Source organism: Aplidium turbinatum, chromosome 1 (assembly GCF_918807975.1).
Source record: "Aplidium turbinatum chromosome 1, kaAplTurb1.1, whole genome shotgun sequence".
Lineage (NCBI taxonomy): Eukaryota > Metazoa > Chordata > Ascidiacea > Aplousobranchia > Polyclinidae > Aplidium > Aplidium turbinatum.
In genome coordinates, this window is record NC_137472.1 from 17,127,307 (window position 1) to 17,147,749 (window position 20,443).

The following is a 20,443-nucleotide window of genomic DNA, read 5'->3' on the forward strand; positions in this document are numbered from 1 at the left end:
TTTTAAAGAACAAATAACTTCTGGGTCTCATTATGAAATCATTTTCAAAAATTGCTCTTATGTTGAGTATAACAGCTGTGGTTTACTTTTTGATGCAGAGTTATTATGCATCTGAAGTTGAAAACACAATTGCAGAGGACAGGTTTGGTTTTTAATTATTTGAAACTCGTCATTATTTCATCAAACAATTTACCTAAAAGTTTTTTTTGTATGTGTTCTTTGTTTAATTTTTCAAAATTTGTATCAATTTTAAATGGTTTTGCTTGTATATATTTGCATATAACATTGATATCAGTTATTCTCACTAGTAATTTAATAATATTAAGCCTGTTGACTAGTAGTTGTATTTAGAAATTATGCCCAATGGCATATTTTAAAAATGTGCATATGGTAAACAGTTAATTTTGTTTTATTGAAAAGTGAAGTTTTATAGAGTGTATCTTAACTTCAATTAATTAGTATTAACTCGGCACAATTTATCATTCAGGCCTGTTGATGTACCGGTACCAGCAGAAAAAGATGATCTTCGTATTTCACAATCCTTGATTTGTGAAAGCTCGGATTTGAAAGAGTTAAAAAAAAATGATGATGAATCAAACATGTTTGAATTGAGACAACAATCTACAAAAACATATCTTACTGATAATAATTCGTAAGTAGTAACTAGTAGTATCGTAAGTAGTATCTAGCAGATGAACTAAAGTTTGTACGTGCTGCAATTACAGAAGTTTTTTCAACTAAACCTACCATAGTTTATTTTTCTTTGGAAATAAGATTTTTCAGTGTGTTCATCCTATGTCATTTAATGAGAGTCAAATGCCCATGGGATTGGTCAACATTTTTTCTTAGCTACCTTAAATGTTAAATTGTATTTTTTGGTCTATTTGGGTGTAAGTTTAGTAAGTAAGTTTTGACAAAAAAGCTAGATTTTATGATGATGTTTTACAGTAATAATTTGAGTATAGATCTGCAATTTGTTGTACATTCTTTTTATTTTGGTACATTTAACATTCCTTTAATCTTGATATATTTTTTCTAAATACCACTAGCACACACTTAAAGTCAGTTTGTATTTCGTATTTGACATAAATAATTATTAATATATAATATATTTATTTATATATAATTATCCCTTTATAGGCTAACTAACCCTAACCATTCAACATTCTCGCACCTACTAAGAACAGTTCTCGCACCCCTAAGGAGTGCAAGAAACCCTGCACTAACTAGGGCTGCGGAGTCAAGCAAAAAATATACGACTCCAACTCCTCGATTTATATTGGGCAGACTCCAACTCCGGCTTCAGTGTTGCCTAATTTTAAGGGGTTTCCAGATTTTTATAAAATTTTGTTCTTCATTAAAAAAAAAATTGATTTCATTAAAATTGTGACCAAAGTTGAAACAGCGACTTTCACAAAACTGACAAGAACCAACACTTCTATTTTTTGGTAAAGGTTTGGAGCACAATACAGAGAATAAGAAACAATATTTTGAAAAAGTGTATTGCAAACAAAAATTTGATTGTTTATCGTTTTTTGTCAAACCAGAGTCGGAGTCGGCCGTTTTTTTAACGTCTTCGACTCTGAACATGCCAAAATCCCTCTAACTCCACAGCCCTGGCACTAACATTCAATTAGTGCCAGTGCGTATTTGACATGTATATACTTATACACTAATGAAGAAATAGTATAACTTTGGTAGAGAGATACTTTTTGAATACCACAGACAGATAATCAATAACAGCTTTATAAGATTGAATTGCATAATTCAAAAAACAATACATAAAATAAAATAGCTACATAACTTCGAACGTTTTCGGCAAAACTTTATGCCCTTGTCAGAAAAATACCTTAATTCATCTAAACAAAAACAAATATTCGTGAAATGTTAATATTGAAGAAATAGTTTGTTGCTTGTGAGACATATGCAATAATAAAACTTGGTCTTTATGTTGTTGCCACACCAAACATATGACAAATTGAACATTGACTTGCCAAGATCAAATTCCTCAATCGTGCTCCACCATTCTACAACACAGCCATGACTACAAAGGACAAGTTGTTATTTATTGGTAAAACTAAAACACACTGTTTTTTTAGAGAATGAAACTCAAATCACTTGCATAAAATTTGAGTGGAAAAAGACCAGGTGAAAATTCAGGGTCTGCTACTATTCGGTGAGTCCGATTCGGTGAGAGCCTTTTTCGGTGAGAGCCCTATTCGGTGATTTTTTTAAATTTTTTTTGGAAAATTATTGGGTACCGTAGCCTAATTAAAACCCCTAACCCAAAACCCCAAAAACCCAAACCCCAAAAACCCCCAAAAAAAAACAAAAACCCAAACCCCAAAACCCAAACCCCCAAAAACCCAAACCCCCAAAAACCCAAACCCCCAAAAACCCAAACCCCCAAAAACCCCAACCCTCAAAAACCCAACGTCTGCGGACGTTGAATCAATGTACAAATGACGAATGTTGCTGTCCTGAAGAGTATATGTATGCAAACACAACCACCGCTGCGGAGCCTTTACAGTCTGCTTCAGTCCTACCTATTTCATTCTAAGGTAGGATCATCAGAAAGTCATTATTCAAATAGAATTGGGTTCTTCGAGTAAATTTTTACTTCAATTTGATAAAGAAACTAATGATGGTCTATTTTTATGCTTGGAAAGGTTTCTTGGGTTATTATGATTTTGTTTGCTTGAATTTACTTGGGCATTGAACACCATAGTATTGGTGATAGCCTACCTATTGCATTATGTATTTACTTAAATCATTCAGCACTTAGCATATTTCGAAGAATTTCAGTTTTTGAATTAATCTGTTATAGTGTTTTGCTTGGAGGGATTTCTATCTAATGGCATTTGTAGTGTATCCGTATATATGCAGTGTCCTTTTAATTAAATATTTATTATAAAAATTTTCTATAAAACGTTGCACGTAGGAAATATTATTTTAAAGAGCTAGTGGATGCAAATTTAGCCAGTATCGGAACGTTTTCTGCATTCTCGAAATATTTTCTTTACTGCTGAGTCTTACTGGTTTGTTTAAATTCAATAATTTAGTTTATCATTTTGTAGCAATGGGAGTCGTTCGAACTGAGTCTAATTATTTCCTATATTTAGATAAAAACCTTCTGCTGACCCCAATAAGGGTGAAAGCTGTAAAAGGTTTTTAAGTGATTAGTGATGTAGTAACTGTACTGGATATAATTCGCCGTGCTTGGCTTTTTTGCTTGGAATTGAGCACTTTTTGTTGCACTGTTGTTTGTATTTATTGGTTTATTTCCAAACTTTAATGATTTCTCCATCCACACAGCTGGATTGAACGAATTTCACGGGACAAACATTTCTTTGTCACATGATTTGACGTTTCACGTTGCTAGTGGCTTTCCTAGTTACACGTACTACGCTGAAGGCTATGTTGACTGCATTGACTATATTTTCATTAGCCCTGCAACTGTAGAAGTGAATAAGGTATGAACAAGTAGTGTAAACATAATTATGAATAGGCTATTGTTTAACTTGTTTAAAGCATGCACGTTGTAAGATGAAATGTTTGAATTGATTTTCACACTTTGTGGTTTGTAATTTATTGGATCTTTAAAAGTTCCCGTATTTCAAGATGGACGTCGGATGTAGCAAGTTTGGTTTTTGCTTCCAACAAAAAGATCCAACAGAAACTTTTTCCTTTTTTGGCACATTTTTCTTTTAATGTTAATTAAAAAACTGATTGAAACTAAAATAATTCTATTTGAATAAACACGACCCTAACAATTGGTTCCGGATGCAACGCTATGCTGCTCCAAGCTTCTTAGAGTTGCCCATCGTTCTACTGTCATAAGCAATAAGCATGTGATCTATATATACTGTATATGACAATTTGATTTCGTCGTTGCTGTGTTTAATAAATCTCGTATTGATGTATTGACATAGAGAAATTACCTAAAACTTTACACAATACGCTTTTGAAGATATTTTGTATACATTTTACTATGAGGATAAAGATTCAAACCATCCTCATAATAACTTTGTTGGAACTTTGAGCGAATGATCGCATGCTTATATGGAGTCTTAGTGAGGGTTCTAACTTTTGTCAAGTTCAACATCGAGCATACCGTGTAAGGATTTTAATTTTATGTATAAGTTTCTTTCAGGTATTAGAAGCGCCTCCACATGAGTTGGTGACAAAGTACACCGCCCTGCCAAGCATCATTGCCCCATCCGATCACATCGCTCAAGTTGTTGATTTATCATTGATCCGACATGGCAGCAATAAGTAAGCAACGAAGCTATCCCTGCCTTAGAATTTGTGAAAGATATATATCCGCTTCTCTATTTTGTTGCACTACCGTATCTACATCGTGCAATCTTATTCTCATTTGTGTGTATTCACTTACCAGTTGTCGACTTTATCCTACTGTTTATGCGCTCATTTAAATCATAAAACTGTTGGTCCATCGTTGAAATGCCCCGCTGACTGAACTGATTAGCAAAGTTTTTAATGCTAACGTTTTTAACAAGTTTTACACACGACAATTTTTTAGTCAGCATATTTCTGAATGCAGGCCGCGCAGTCTCATTGTATTGTTCTGCATTATGAGAACATATATCTGCATTATGAGAACATATCGCCTTTATCGTACTAAATTCATTTCCTTTTGACAATGGAATGGATTCATAACCAGCAGCAGAAGCACTGGCTTGCGGCCAAGCGCAAAATTAATGACCACTGTGACTGTGACACGTATTGCCGATCCCATGTTGTTCCAGACAGCAAAAAATGACGGATTTTGCTGTATGGGGTGTAACCTGGCCGGTAGGGAAGTTCTTTTTAACATGGATTAAAGGTCTGCGGACATTGAATCGTTATAAAAAGAACTAATGTAGGACTGGCAGAAACTAACTGCACATGACAGTAACCTCAAAACTAAAAGCTTTTGAAGTCATTTGTTGGATAGTTGTGGAAGCAATATTGCGATTACATGACGCAACCACAACTTGCGGTGAATTAACGCATTTCACTTTGAAATTATTGTATCTTACACCAAAAGAACTACTCATATTTCTAACAGAATCTTTGAAGTGGTAAACAACCTTTAAATAACTGACACACCAGACCCGATAGCCTATGTTGTATAGTTGCTGTTTACATACTTTTAAGATTGAGTGATGATTATTTTACGTTTGTAAGTTGAGTGACATGCAGGTCTACAGTAAAAGTACCAGGAGCGCACTTTCTTGTTTCATTTACTGATTTGTTCGATCGAATGTGTTTTCGTTCTGTGGCATATAGTCTATGGATTTTCCAAGCTCAAAGTCGTTGCCTAGCCTAGAGGCTTTTCTGGAAGAACTTAAACTGTTTCTTAAGTAGGCTATTGCTAGCGGCTTCTACAGATTTATCACCTTAGAAGATCATATATTAACATTCGTTGGGTTTTTAACGACATTTAATAACTATAATTATTGAGCATTCACGCACCCCTCTGGGAGCAGTCTCGCGCTCCTTAATGGTACGCCAATCTTCGGTTGAGAACCCTTTGGTTTAATGGCTTTTGTTCAAACTTTGTTCGGTGTAATGCAAATAATTAATACTCAAATAAAGAACAAGTCTGTATTGAGTGAAACAGCTATTGAGCAATAACTTCAATAAGTTGCAACTGAAATTTCAGTAACCGGTCCTGCCATTGTGGAAACATTACAGTCATGCAGTAGGCCTACTACTGATGTTGCTACCATCTTGTTTCGGTCTCGACCACGTCGTAACGTTTACATTTTTTCGTTTTTACCTTTTCAAGGACTCCTGCTATATTTTGGCAAATAGCTTATTTTCGTTTTGATTATCAGAAATAAAATCAAACCGACCCAAACAACGTGATTTAATTGAGCTGTTGGCAATTTTTCTTTGTGTTTGTTTCAAATATTTTTTTTTGATTTACCAGGAATGTTTCACACTCTGAAAAAGTTTATCTGTTCGAAGCGAGACAAAGATTCACGAAAAATCACGTTGTCGGCGCGGATAGGTATGTGAAGCAAAGGCTTACACTGCTTTGTTGGATTGTTAAGTTGAATGAATTGTTATTGGGAGTGATCAAGTAGTTTTGGTTACACATTAGAAGTCCGCCCCGTTAGCTCAGTGGTTACGCGCCAGGCTCAAGATCACGCGGCACAAGTTCGACTCTCGGGGTGTGCGCTTGAGCAACGCATTTCAGGACTGCTCTCCATTCAGCGGCACCTAGTGAATGGAATAATTCCCCGGCAACAACAATGGGAAAACTTCGCTCTGCCAATCTCGGTAGCCGGCCCTACGTCAAGAGCCTCTACAAGTATGCGTTACTACCAGGAATAACCAATCAAGGCTTTGTCTGTCCGAGGATAAAGATTCAAAACCAAGCCAACTAAAATAGTGCCAGAATCTATATAAACAAGCGAATATTCAAATGCAATCGAATTTAAGTTAGCTATTTGAATAGTGGGGCTGCTACTATTCGGTGAGTCCGATTCGGTGAGTTCCTAACCTCTAACCCTAAAACGGCAATGATAATTAGGCTACGGTACCCGATAATTAAAAAAAAATTGAAAAGATCCCCCGTTTAGGGATCGAACTCACCGAAACGGGCCATTCCGTCTTAGTGAGTAGCCTATAGAGTGTAAAATACCTAGCCTACTCTTAATTTTGTTTCGCGCCCTCTAAATTACAATTCGCAACCCTATGTGGGGTGGCTACGGTTTAAACACTGACTTAGAGGAAAGTTAAGGCTGGGACAGAAACATCACTATCCTATGTTGCAACAACATATTGTATGAGCAGTGAGCACAATATTCAACTTGATTTCAGGTTTCGATTTGTGAGTTACAATATCCTTGCCGACTGTTATGCGTTGCTTAAATACTTTCCCTATTGTCCAGTGAGTGCTCTTGACATCAAGTACAGGCTGCCTCTTCTGCATAAAGAAATACAAGGTAGCATTAGTGCCTTGTGAAACTGTAATGAATAAAAAAAATTACCACTTGTCTAAAAAAAATTGTTTTTATTGGCAGCGTAGTAGATCAGTGCGCTTCAGCCTTCTTAAACGGGTTCACCCCATCGTAAATGCGATTTCTGCAGGTTGAACGAAGTGCAAATTGAGGTTTTGTTTTGTGCAAAATGGGGAAGAATCGGTTTTCCAGTTCAGTTGGTGTCGAATTTCAGCCTTTGGCGCTTTGAATCATTTGAAGTCGTCACTTCAAGGCAAAGATGGTGACAGTTTTTTCCAAGTTTTAAGATAAAAATTCCTGTAAAAAAAAATCAATAGGCCTATGTCCAGATTGTCCACGGCTGCCACGTGGATCTAATGCGTTTGTTCTAGTAAGATTTTTGTCAAAAGAAAATCTTTAATTGTTTATGGATAAGGTGGACATGGTGATTAACTTCTTTGCCTTCTCTTCCAGCACTTAAATCTAAACCTTCAGCCATTCGGCATTAGCCTCATGCGATAAAATGTGTATCAGGTTACCATGGCGACATTGTATGCTTGCAAGAAGTGGATGAGTATGTGTTCAAGGATCACCTTCAGCCTGAGATGAACAAGCGCCGCTACGGATCTCAATTCGTCCAGAAGCCAGGAAAGAAAGACGGGAGTGCCATATTTTATCATCAGGGAAAATTTAAGTGAGTACCACCACAGCTCGAAATCACACTTATATCTGTAAATCAAACTATAATAGGTTCTTAAAATTTGATTCAGCAGTTCATCAAGGCAATTGACTTTTTTCGATAGGCTAATTTATTAAAGAAGCATAATTGTCCATCTGACACTTTGTTGCAGTGAGCAAACGATGCTCGTTTATAGCAATTGGTAAAACGTACAGTGGAAACACTGGTAACTTCTGACCCACAGCAGCTCTGTTTCACAACTGTAGGGTGTGACCTACTGATGTACATGAAATTTGAATATGTCGGCACTGCAAATGTGAGCGTTAGTCTGTACTTGGCAGTCGCGGTTGTCGTAAAATATTTTCTTGGTTTGTTTGCAATAAACATGGTCTGTTCATAATAAATTCATGCCATGTCATAGTCCTGGATAAAAGTCCAGATTAAACCTGAAATCTGTAGCTACATTTTTTAAATTCTGTAGATTCCTTTGGTTGAGCGTGAAAGAAATAATTCGCATAACGAAAACATGTAGTGCTCTCTCTCCAATAACACGGCTGCTCTTGTTGGTGTTACCGAGTTGATAAAGTTGCATTTTTTTTTCGGCTTATCTGACAACTTTGACATAAAACCAGCAACTTTTCTTTATTTAGAAGTATTGAAGTAAAGTTAATAAAAAATGAAACTTTCTCAAATTCTATGATATTGTAGTGAGGAAAATTAAAGGTGAAATGTTCAACTGTTCATATTTAATGTAAAACTCGCCACGTTAATACTTTGTTCACTGCAGATTGGTTTCATCGAGGAAAGTTGTTTTAAGAGAATCTCTCAATGAAGACAATGCAAATAAATCACTTCTAAAGTTTACGTCGCACAATCCTGCCTTTAAAAATCGTGTTATGCTATATGAAACTTCCGCCTTGGTGAGCAAACCTTACACCATTAGCTTACACAAAGATCTTACACCAAGATCGTTGGGCCTTGGCTTTGCAATTAAGCTAAAGTTAGTTATATAAGTTAGTTATATAGTTATAAGTTAGATATAGGTCCACTTTGAAGCAAACCTTTGCTTGGGAAAAAGCAGACGCACGAGTTACTTGTTTCTATAAAGCGAACATAAATGAGATGGCATCAACATTTCTTTTGCAGTAGCCTGTGAATATGTTTCGGCAAGTGATCACTAACTTCGCCGTCATGAACTTTCATGTTTATTGTGGGTTGAGATTTATGAGTTTATCATCATCATCACGTACCGTCTCCGATCCGAAGGTTGGCTGTCATTTTCTTCCACAAGGCACGTTCTTCCACTACTCTTTGGGTTTATGAGTTCATGTAGCAAGAGAGGTTTCTTGGCATAAAACACTGTATTTGCTTTTCTCAGCTGTCTGTGCTGCAATCCGTTGAAGATCCAACTCGTTATTTTGTTGTCGTCACAACGCATCTGTATTACCATAGCAGTGCCAAACATGTGAGACTAATCCAGGTAAGACGGGGGTGCATCAGGGATATCTAGAGAAGAGGATATGAAGGGTTTTATTACGTCTGACAATAGAAGGGCTTCTATTTATCTTAAATAATCTCTGTTTATGGTAAAATAACAATTGGCACCTATAGTAATTTAATAAACTCTGTTATGACAACCTGCAATTCACTATTACCACCAGGTATGGATATTCAATGAATGCTCATAACTACTTGTTAATTCAACTACCCGTATACTTGCTTTACACCTAGCCAACTGCAAGGGTTTTGTCAAAAAAACAGCTAACTGGTAACCTTTCAACTGTCTTTTCAAACAAGTATTTTTTAAATATGTTCTACATAACACTTGCTAACTGTCTTGTGTAGCTGAGTGTATCAGCTGCACAACAAAACTTTCTGCAATTGTAAAAAGAACCGCATGTTTAACGCGGTACCAACTACCGCCCTTTTAGTGTCATGAGACTAAAGCAATCGCACTGAGCCTTCGTATCCCCTTCTTTAGATATCCTTGGAGTGCACACCTAGGTGTTTAAATCAATTTGTTTATATTTCGGACCACCACAACGAAAACAGAAACCTACATGCTAAACATAGCAGCGGTCAAGAAAAAGATAGAAGCGACAAAACATGAACGTTATAACGTGCTTGAGACCGCTATCAGTTTAAAATTTGCGAAACTTTGTTACATGAGTTACAGTGCAGCACAGGGATTGCTGTTTTATTGAATTGATTTTGCGGAAATATTTGTTGGGTCGCAATTTAAAGATGAAAAACGATGTAACAGACTCAGAGAAACAACAATACGTACAACAATCTATAGAAGCACTTCTTAAGCTCAATGTCCATAAAAAATTTATGCTTTGTCAAAAAAGGTTTAGCAACCAGTAGTGATTCTCCAATTAAGAAATTTTGATTCGCATTATTTGTTCCAGATAGCAGTCATATTGAATCTCATACAAGATACGATAAAAAATCTCCAGCTAACTCTAAGCAAAGGATCCACAGTTTCCTACGCCATTTGCGGTGACTTGAACAGCACTCCGTCAACGGGTTTAGTGGAGTTTATCTTGTCTGGCAAACTTCATTCTAACCACAGCGACTGGTATTCTGGTAAGCCGCTTAATTTTTCGTTGAAGAGTGTAGAGTAACATGCAGATTTAAGTTGTTTCTGTGTGATTGTGGTTTACATCGTTTTTTATTTTGTTTTGCTCAACTCTGCAAACATCTAGACTTATTTTACACAATAAATACTATTAACACTACAAAAAGTGCGCAATGCCAAGCAAAAAGCCAAGCAGGGCGAATTAAATCAAATATAGTTATTACTCTCTCCAGAGGTGACGAACCTGCGGCCCGCGGGCCGCATGCGGCCCGTCAAAGAATTTTGTGCGGCCCGCAAGACAATTTGACAATTGCTCATGCATTAAAGACAAAAGACATCTCAAAGGTGTTTTATGCCTTCACTTCTAAAATGCACTTTACAAAAAGTCGTTACAGGTCGAGGCTGACAAATGAAAATCTTAGCCTAGTAGGCTATGCAGTTGAGAGTTGCCACATCGTCTGTTCGACCTATAATACTGAACGCTTAGTCAAGCAAAAAAACTTTCCAAAAATCCCACTAAGCAAAAAAATTCAATGCTTCAATGTTATTTTTTAATATTTTATTCTTCAATGCTGCATTAGATAGCATCAGTTGTATGATTCGCATGGGCTTTTGTTTATTGCTTGAAAAAGAAATTTCTTTAACTGATTTGTTGTTTCGGAGCATAATGGTCGAAACATTCAGTCAACTTAAGCAAAAAGAATAGAGCCAAAAAAGAAGAAATCATACTCATATGAACGCAAACGCTTCGAAAATTAAACTGTGTTCATTACACTAGTTTACAAATAAAGAATTTTTTTTTGCGCCATGAACTTTGAAAACTGATTTAGAGTAATTTTGGGGTGCTGAATCTGACCTCAGATTTATCCTATCATGTCAGGTTTGTGAGATATGATAACAACAAATTGTTACTTTTGTCAAAAGTGGAAGATTTGGCGTTGCGTTTACTACCAACATATGCAGTGCTATAACGAAAGGTTAGTGTTAGACAGGCCAAAACAGCCTATATAAGGTTACTGGACAATCATTGCCATAAAAATCTTTGTGGTTTCATGCAAAACATTGACGGGGGAGGGGGTCAGTTAAACTTTTAGCCTCCCTTTTAGCTGATTATTACTGCCTTGTTAATAATGTTGATTAGAAAACAAATTAGTATCAAAATTATAGTTGGTGGGTGTATTTCAGTTACTTATGCACCATAGGCTATGGCCTGGATTTCTGGATATAGCACAACGTGTATGTGCAATAAACGCAACATCGAGTCTTTCATTTTTGACAAAAGTCACAATTTTCTGTTTTCATATCTCACAAACCTGACGTGACAGGATGAATCTGAGGTCAGATTCGGATTCAGCACCCCAAAATTAGTCTAAATCAGTTTTCAAAGTTTATGGCGCAAAAATCGTGTAGACCAGTGATCAGTGCAAGTATAGCCTACTGTTGCTCTATCCTTTTTGCTCAAGTTGATTTGCTTTTATTTTTTACTGTTGTATGTTTTGATTCTGAGTAACATAATTTCAACTGTGTGGGTTTTATTACTTTCATCTGCCGTTTGTTACTCTTCATGAATAATATTTTGAGTCGCTTCTAAAAGATTTCATAGTAGGTTAACGATTAAAAAGTTGTGTGGCCCGATAACACATGTGTAATTGACAAAGTGGCCCGCGACCGCAAAAAGGTTCGTCACCCCTGCCTAAACCCTTGAATTCTATTTGAATAAGGACCTTCTGATGATCCTCCTTTGAGGGTGAAACAGGCTGTCAAGGGTTTAGACTTATTTTAAGTGCGTTTGCTCATCAGGCATGTAACATATTGCCAAAAGCGTTCGTACTTTAAGCTATGGAAATATCAAAACCTTGAGGTAGGTATGGCGCTGACAATCTTGGAAGGCAGCATAGTTAAAATGTAAGTTAAGTGTTCTGGTTTAACGGAGCAACTCAGCCAAAATCTAAAGAATAATTACGAGTTATTGAGGCAATTATCTTAAAATCTCAAAAGGGCCAATTGTTTACGTTTCTCTAACCGGCAACAGTACGTACGAAGAAAATTTCTCCTAATTGCTTCCTCTACATTTTAATCGTTTGTAGGCTACCTTTCTTATATCATTGCAGCCTTTTTTACGTAACATTCCTAGATGATAGAGAATAATATACCATACATTTTTATTTCAATGATAAGATGCTGTGTTTAACGTGAAAACAGTTTACTACACTAGATAACATAGTAATGAAACTTAGCTTTCCTTGTTTCAGCATTCCCTTGGGCCTAGCCGATCCCTTTTTTTCAGTCTTATTGGTGTTGGTAAAGCAGCCAATCTGCAGTTCATAATTTTTTGGTGTTTGTTTTATCCAGGAGGACCAAACGAGTATCATTCAACAAGTCAGTCTTTGCAACATGATTTGAAATTGATCAGTGCCTGTGGGTTCCCTAAATACACCAGCTACGTTGCCCATGTGAACCACTGCTTGGATTATATTTTCGTTGGCTTGCACATCAACGTAGATAAGGTTTGGAGATACTTCATAGTATCATACAAGATATTTTTTCGGTAGTTTATTGGTACGCAGTGAAATGATTTATTTTAGCTTAGTGGTTAGAATGTCCGCCTCTGAATCGGTAAACGTATGTTCGATACCCTGTAGGATCATGCAAAATACCTTTTATGTATACAGTAGTATTAAATCTTATTTCTGCTTGGCACTCAGCAAAGGATTTGGGTTAATAGCCTGATGGAGTGGAAGATTGAACTGTTGCTTGTTTCACGTATCTCAGACTGCAAAATCCGTCATTTTAAATTGATTCAAAATATGACGGATTTTGCTGTCTGAGATAAGTGCATATCGGATTTTGTCATTTTTGCTTTGATTCAAAGTCTGCAGACATTGAATCACTGTAAAAATGGCGGATTTTGCTGTCTGGGATTCAATTTTTTTCGGGTAAATAGTTTGTTGTTGTTTGTTTATTTAATCACTTCTAAGAATGTAAAGCTCGAACTCTATGTTTCACTATTCGCCACATTCTGTTATGGATGTCTTAATATGGATATTGATTAAGAATAAAATGTTTGGGGAAAAATAGATGAAATGATTTCTTTCAGGTATTGGAAGCGCCTCCACATGAGTTGGTGACAAAGTACACCGCCCTGCCAAGCATCATCGCCCCTTCCGATCACATCGCTCAAGTTGTTGATTTAATGTGGACTTCTGGCAAGAACGCGTGACTTCGACGCGGAAGTTAAGCTCCAGCCGTATTCCGTTGAACTGCTATTTTGTGAGTGCACACGGCCTGGCAGTTGGACACAGCGTTTTTTTACTTACTTGCTGACTGTGGATACGGCCTACGACAGAAAGAAGCATGCTTGTTGTTCAGCTGCATTGCCGACCATCAAAGCGAAAAATATCACTTGGCACACCATAGCAAGGGTCTGGAAGCAAGGATCTGGTAAGGTCGCAGCACCTTCTGCTGTCCTGAAAGCTTCGGAAAGACTCATAACTAATACTATTTAGTGATATTAATATCACAATAGTAGCCTACTATTTAAAGTTTCTAAACAAATGTTAAATACCTGTTGGTTTCCGTAGTTGTTGTCAAGAAAAAATGCGAACTTGAATGGTTTTTGACGTAGCTTCTATGCATGGCTCTGTATCATTTTTATACCAGCATGTAACTTGCAGTGTTGATGTTTTTGCAGTGCTTTCTGCCAAGTGTCCCCCCTCCTTGTTGATAGCAACTACCTCCAGCCTTTGTGAAAATTTCATCATTATGCGTTTTTCCTCATTATATCTGATGACGTGTGTGACTTAACAGCCAAAAGGATAACTTTTGTTTCAGAAAAAGTTTTTGTATTTTTGTTTGAACATTATTATTTAGGCCTTTTCCGAACAAAGTCATGGTATTCGTTTTACAATAAGGCACGCTCAAAGCGTGGATTCCAAAGATTGATATGAGCATGATAAATATGATAAGAATATGATCATGATTAATTACTTACGTGCAATATTAGTCTCTAGTCTTTGTGCATATTAATCTTGTTGATTTCAGTTTTGTATAATTTTACCTACTCCACAACAACATGCTGACATTGCTTTGCACTTAACTTTTTATGCTTCAGATGCTTTGTGACATAGCCTACATTGTTTGAAATGATCTTTAATATTTTGCAGCGCGAAAAAACTTTTATTCAACATTTATCACGTGTAGTAGCCTACTTGTGAAGTTTTTATTCAATAGTTCCGTAGAAGAACTAAGCTATGGGTCTGTATTTATACAGTTTTGTTTTTGAACAAACATATAAAATTTGGTAACGTTAATAGGTTTATTGGTTATCTGCAGTATAATAAACGAAAACGACATTTGGAAATTTAATTATTGACTACACGCTAACTACAAATTAAAGGTCTGAATCGAACAGCAGAGGCTCAACAACTGGCTCAAAAATGGTGATCAAGAATATCTAAAGAAGTGGGTGCGAAGGCTTTTATTACGTCTGACAATAGGAGGGCTTCTGTTTATCATAAATAATCTCGATCGTAAAATAACAAGGTTTGTGAAATTACTACCGGTACCATTGTCATTTTACGATCGAGAATATTGAACCTGCATTGCGCTATTATTACCAGGCCTGGATATTCACTGCATGCTCAATGCCCATTGTTACTTGCTATTGCTACCCGTACTTGCTTTACACCTATAGCCTTCTGCGAAGGTTTTGTTAAAAAAAAAAAAAACGTAGGGGAAGACGGGGCAAAATAGACATTTGCTTTTTTTTTAAACTACAAATAAAAATAACCATTTTTTTTTCTCTATCTTCTAAAACTATTTGTATGAATATCTCGCACAAAAAAGTTGAAACTTTCGTGAGACACTCGGCGACAAAGAGGTCAAAACACCTTTCTCGCTAACCAACTGAGCTATCGTGGCGGAGCCTTCGTATCCCCCTCTTTAGATATCTATGATGGTAATAAGAAACAGATTACAAGACATACAAGATACAACGCTAAAAAATGACGAGTTACAGGCAACAATATTGTCTATTTCAAGACGATTGTTACTTTTCATATTCAGAGCTTCTACGATGTTTGGTATTCACATCTGACTCTAGAGATAAGTTTAAACTGGTTGATCGCGACATCATTATCCTACATTTGAGGTACATTTTTTGAGGTATCACGCTACATTTGAGGTAGTGTGTTTTTTAATTACTCTTTTGTTAGTTAAACTCGTCTTTGTCGTTATCACTTAACCCTGTCGGGAAAAGCCTTGTACAACTTAATCACTTACACATGGACGTCAAGTTATTGCCTTGCTCCTATCTGTGATGCTGGTATTGAAGATCAAACAACAAACTTTCATAACCGCATCACCAGAAAGGATCGCGGTCCGTAGACCATTAATGACCACATCAAAGTAAAAGGCCAAAAGTAAAGTAAAAGGCCATCAAAGTAAAAGGCCAACTCTCATGGCGTTTGAACTGACAACAAAAGGTTCATCGAGCGACGACTCGATCGTTAGTTTAAATTTTATGATGAGCCTACTGTGTGTGGCTATTCAGCTACACATGCTTCATGACGAAAAAATCACTTGTTTATTGAGAAGATTTTAGTAGGCTAGTAAGTTTTTAATTCCATGGCTTCTCGCACAAAGCATAGAAGGGAGTAGTACAAGAGTGGTCTTGACAAAGCAAGGAGTATTGGGGCATAAACGCGCAGTTTGGTGCCGTTCCATCATCTAGTTGTCCTTTGAGCCACAAAGACGTAGCGTCGGATTCAGGATCTCCATTAATCCACTGCGTACGTTTAAGTGAGTTTACATTGTTCAACCCAATAAACATATAGCCAACTGGATTTAGAGCCTTTTTGATGATCTTGAAACCACAGTGAACAGTATTTGAATAAAGACAGATCTACAACAATTTTTAACCACTGATTTTGTATAACTTTAAACCTCATATTTATTCAAAGAAAATGAAGGGACATCATCATTAAAAATTATTATTATTAAAAAATCACACTTTATAATTGGCAGTAAAATTACATTTCGCTGGAGTCCGAAAATAAAAATTATTCTCATTGGGTTATTAAAATCACTCTTAGAGACCATCATCTCAAAACTTCAAGTCAACTGTCTACTTTCATTTTACTACGCTGAAGAGATCGGAAGATCGAAACACTGGCCACTGTCCGTAGTTACTTTAAAGTTGAACAATGTCTTTTAGACATTATTTTTAAAGAAAGAGTTAAGAGTCATGCAAATTTCACTTGGTGTAGAGCTACATGTATTTGAGAGGTTGCTTTAATTTTTTAATTACTTCATCATATTTATCACTGCTTTTCAGTATTCATCCTTTCAGCTACATTTTTTGCTTCCCAGCAAGCAAGTTTATTTCATTACAATCTCATCTTAGCTTGCTGCAGCAAAGGTATTTGACAATTTTCTCGATCGACATTTGACACTATACAATTTAGGGTGCCACAGGCGCCCTCATGTGGCCGAAATCATCTGAACTTTTTTTCTGGTGTGACATTTCACATATTAAGGCACTTTGCAAAGTTTGATTGAGATTGGACAAAAATTGGATGTGCAGATTGAAAACGAAAGTCTAAACTGAAATACAGTAAAATTAGGGGATTTCCCTAGTTTGAACATCATTTTTTTTGCTATTTTTCATCTTTTTCTCAACATTGAAACAAGGTAAATTCAAGAATTAGGTAAGGAGACCAGTGCCAGTATGTCAAGATCTCAATTGAGGTCAAGCATGACAGCTCCGCGCCTGTTACATTGATTCACCATCTTGCAACATTGAATCAACATAGCTGGCTTGACCTCACTCAGGGTCTTGGAATAAGGGCTTTAGTATTTCTTCTTCTGTTGATTCAGTGTTGCAGCACCCAGGAAAGCTTAGTATTAAACCCATGCAAGTTGTGACTTAATCTGGGAGAGTATAGCAGACAGAAAAGATAAGGCAGAAAAGAAAAGATAATACGGGCCACAAAACTGCGGCCTGTATCCAAATACAAGATCATCTTGGAAAAGGCCTACTTTGGGCAGCATGCAGGCATCATATTGGGGAGATAATACTGACGCATGTTTGGGAAGAACTCAAAATTGAAAGCAGCAGTGGACCCAACATTTCCATATTTCAACGTTTTAAAAGCAATTTTCAAACTCTTTCTGATGGCGCATTAGGTTGTTTTCATACATCAAAATCGCACGAGGAAATTGATCTGCTTGCCAGCAAGCGGAAGAATTGTCTGAGCTGATAAATCAGATGAAGCTCCATCCAGAATCATCCAAATTTTTAAGAAGCGACTACTTAGAACTGGTGAACAGTCTCTCTCTGTTTTTACTTAGAACTTTTGAATTTGTGTCAATTGTACTTGAACATTGAGCCACCTACCAGGAAGGATATGTCTATCCAAAGACCTGGTGCATTACACAGAGCCAGGTGGATGAGCAAGCATATATTCACTGAAAATTGTGCTCTTACAAGATAAAATTCATAAATTGCCCCAAAAAAATGCCATCATGAAAGCATCTCAACTCGAAAAGTTAAAGAGGTTTCCACAATTTACAGTTTATTTCTATGTATCATGGTGGTTTACATCCCCCATTAGCTGTGATGCTCCGCTGCATGACCTACAATTATTACAGTACAAGCATTGTCTGCATACAGAGAAATTGATTCAACAGTTTCTCAATGCGCACTCAAAGCTTTTAAGAAACATTTGTGGTATTTAACAGAGGAAATGATTCCATTATCACTGTTTAGTGCCAATATTTCTAATGCTGACAAGGATGCAATTTCTCAGAAATTGCAACAACAGAACAATAATGGGATTTTACTGAAAAGATTTGGAATTGGATTTGGAAACCCAATTTTTCCAGATGTCACTGAACTTAGTGAAAATGCTTTCCTGCCTGATTTTGTCGGTCCCGATTCGTGGAACTTTTTTCATCTCATGAAGATAAACTCCTCATTTCTTTCTAAGTCATCCGATGAGTGGCATGAAGAACAACCATATGTTGAGGCAAAAAAGAAAGTTGATCCTTTCAGAATCGTTAATGATGCCGCTGAGCGGAGGCGTCAAGTTGGCCCAGAACTTCTTGTCAACTTCAAACCTTGAAGAACGCTACCAAAACATTCTCCAAGTATATAGTCGAAAAAGCGAGAAAGGTATTACCTAATCAACGTACTCGACAACTACAGTCTGAGGGTACATGGTTTTTAACCATGTAATTGTCAAAGTACTGACTGTATAACTCCATAAAGTGTTGTCAGCTTACACAACGTTGCAATCAGCATTATTTGCAGCCTGTCATAGCATACCATTAGCCTATTATGCTGCATTTTACTTCGTAATTAGATACTAGATAGTTGTGTATTATTAATTGTCATTTTACCTTTCTATTTCACTATTATTGCAAGCGGTAAAATAAATGTAGGCCTCCATAAATTTTACGGTATTGTGATTTTGTTAAGTAGTGGATGTCTGGACTCTAAGCATTGTGCTTTGTGTTTATCTTTCTGTGTTACGTTTTTACTGACTATGTTTAATGCGTAAAGATCCAAATTTTTGTTTTTGAGTCCAAGTTCCGTGCAAACATAGCTGAGATTTTGATTTTTAAAGTTTTCAATAAACAAAAACGATTAGTTAATGATCTTACTTCTGATTCTTCAAATGCTGTAGTAATTTCATCTCAATAGGCATTTTCTTTACGTGGATCCTTTTTTATAATGCATGAAACCTCATATTTTTAGGCATTTTTCATAAATTGTTGAACATATACAATTGACACATGGTCTGTACGATTGTAAATTAGTAAGTAAGTTCACCAGAAAGTGTTCGAAGTTCAAATACTCCGTAACTGAGAAGAAATGTCTGAGTTTTGATGATCTAGAGAGGATTTTACTATTGAAATTGTGAAAATTTACCTTTAAAAACTTTAAACTTAATCTGCACGTCCAAATTTTATCAAAACTAATTGAAATTTCTTACATATGCTTTTTTTACCAAGTGTCACATATAAAAAAAAGTTCAGGTGTATCGGACGCAATTTTAATGTTTGAGGGGCGCCTGTGGCACCCTACATTCATAGTAATTGGCTAATTGCATATAGCCTACCAATTGAAAAACTACATAAAAATGAAGATACATGACTGGATGCGTATTGCGTAATGAATGCAGCAGGATGAAGCAGGCCTACATATCCAGGTGTAAGCTTATTATCCATCTATGGTTAGGCTACCATCTTATTCGTTGTTTCTGATATTGTTTTGGTGTTGAATCTTTATCCTCGGATAAACAAAGCCTTTTATAGGTTATTCCTGGTAGTTTCGCACACTTGTAGAGGCTTTGAACCATTGACACAGGGCCGGTCATCGAGATTGGAAAGTTGACGTTCCCACCTGTTACTAAAGTTCTTGTCTGTGAGCTATTCCATCCACTAAGTACTACCGCTGAATGGAGAGCACTGATGAAATGTCTTACTCAAACGCACAGCCCGAGAGTCGAACCAGCTCCGCTTGATCGTGAGTCGGGCGCTTAACCACTAAGCGGACGTAGCCGCCTTTATCCTGGGGATCTTACATATATTGTATTTTTCAATTATTTTTTCGTCTGTTAGATAAATTAAGCTATTTTTATATATGTACGCCAGCCAGTGTAGGGTAATTATTATTATTTTGAATATACAAACTGGTTTTGTTTGTAATGCAATAGCTTTAAGTTTTGCAAAATAGCTATGTGCAAAGTAGGCCTATTGGTTGTCACCTTCTACTTCTCATATCTTGAACGCCATAAACTGCCAAATCAGCTCCCAACCCTTTACAAAGTTGTATGCATGCCTCATAATTTTGAGTGGTGCTTGATAGTTTGTATTGATATCCATTGAACAATCCGACCCATCCACCGTCTAATCTTTGGAATCCTACTCGAATAGCTAAGACACAAATCACGTTGGTATTTAAGTTTTTACTGCGTTATTGTAGGCTACCCTGAGTGTAAAAAATGTGATAGAGTGTGGGAAACTTTCAAAACTATAAGTTTATAAAGAATTTCTGCAATTTTTATGAATGTTTGAGCACAATTTTGACGTTGTTTCCTCGCATGTCTACTTAAAATTTGTCTTTCGTAACCTTGCAACTTGGTAGAATCTACTGTAAAGTACGGTAGCTAGTAGCTACCGTATATTAAAGATATTATGCCTGCCTGGTCACTTTGGTGTAGTTAG

The 20,443-nt window shown here is 36.5% G+C and overlaps 1 protein-coding gene across 1 annotated transcript; it reads left to right on the plus strand.

The window, feature by feature from the left end:
• The first annotated feature begins 2,462 nt into the window (after nucleotides 1-2,462).
• On the plus strand, nucleotides 2,463-14,401 carry LOC145785167 (2',5'-phosphodiesterase 12-like). Its single transcript, XM_082596892.1, has 11 exons — nucleotides 2,463-2,493; nucleotides 3,244-3,473; nucleotides 4,154-4,275; nucleotides 5,939-6,019; nucleotides 6,835-6,959; nucleotides 7,488-7,647; nucleotides 8,420-8,552; nucleotides 9,011-9,112; nucleotides 10,044-10,221; nucleotides 12,566-12,720; nucleotides 13,311-14,401. Exons 1-11 carry the CDS (start codon nucleotides 2,463-2,465, stop codon nucleotides 13,431-13,433), a joined length of 1,440 nt encoding a protein of 479 aa, XP_082453018.1. The 3' UTR covers nucleotides 13,434-14,401.
• Nucleotides 14,402-20,443: the final 6,042 nt, after the last annotated feature.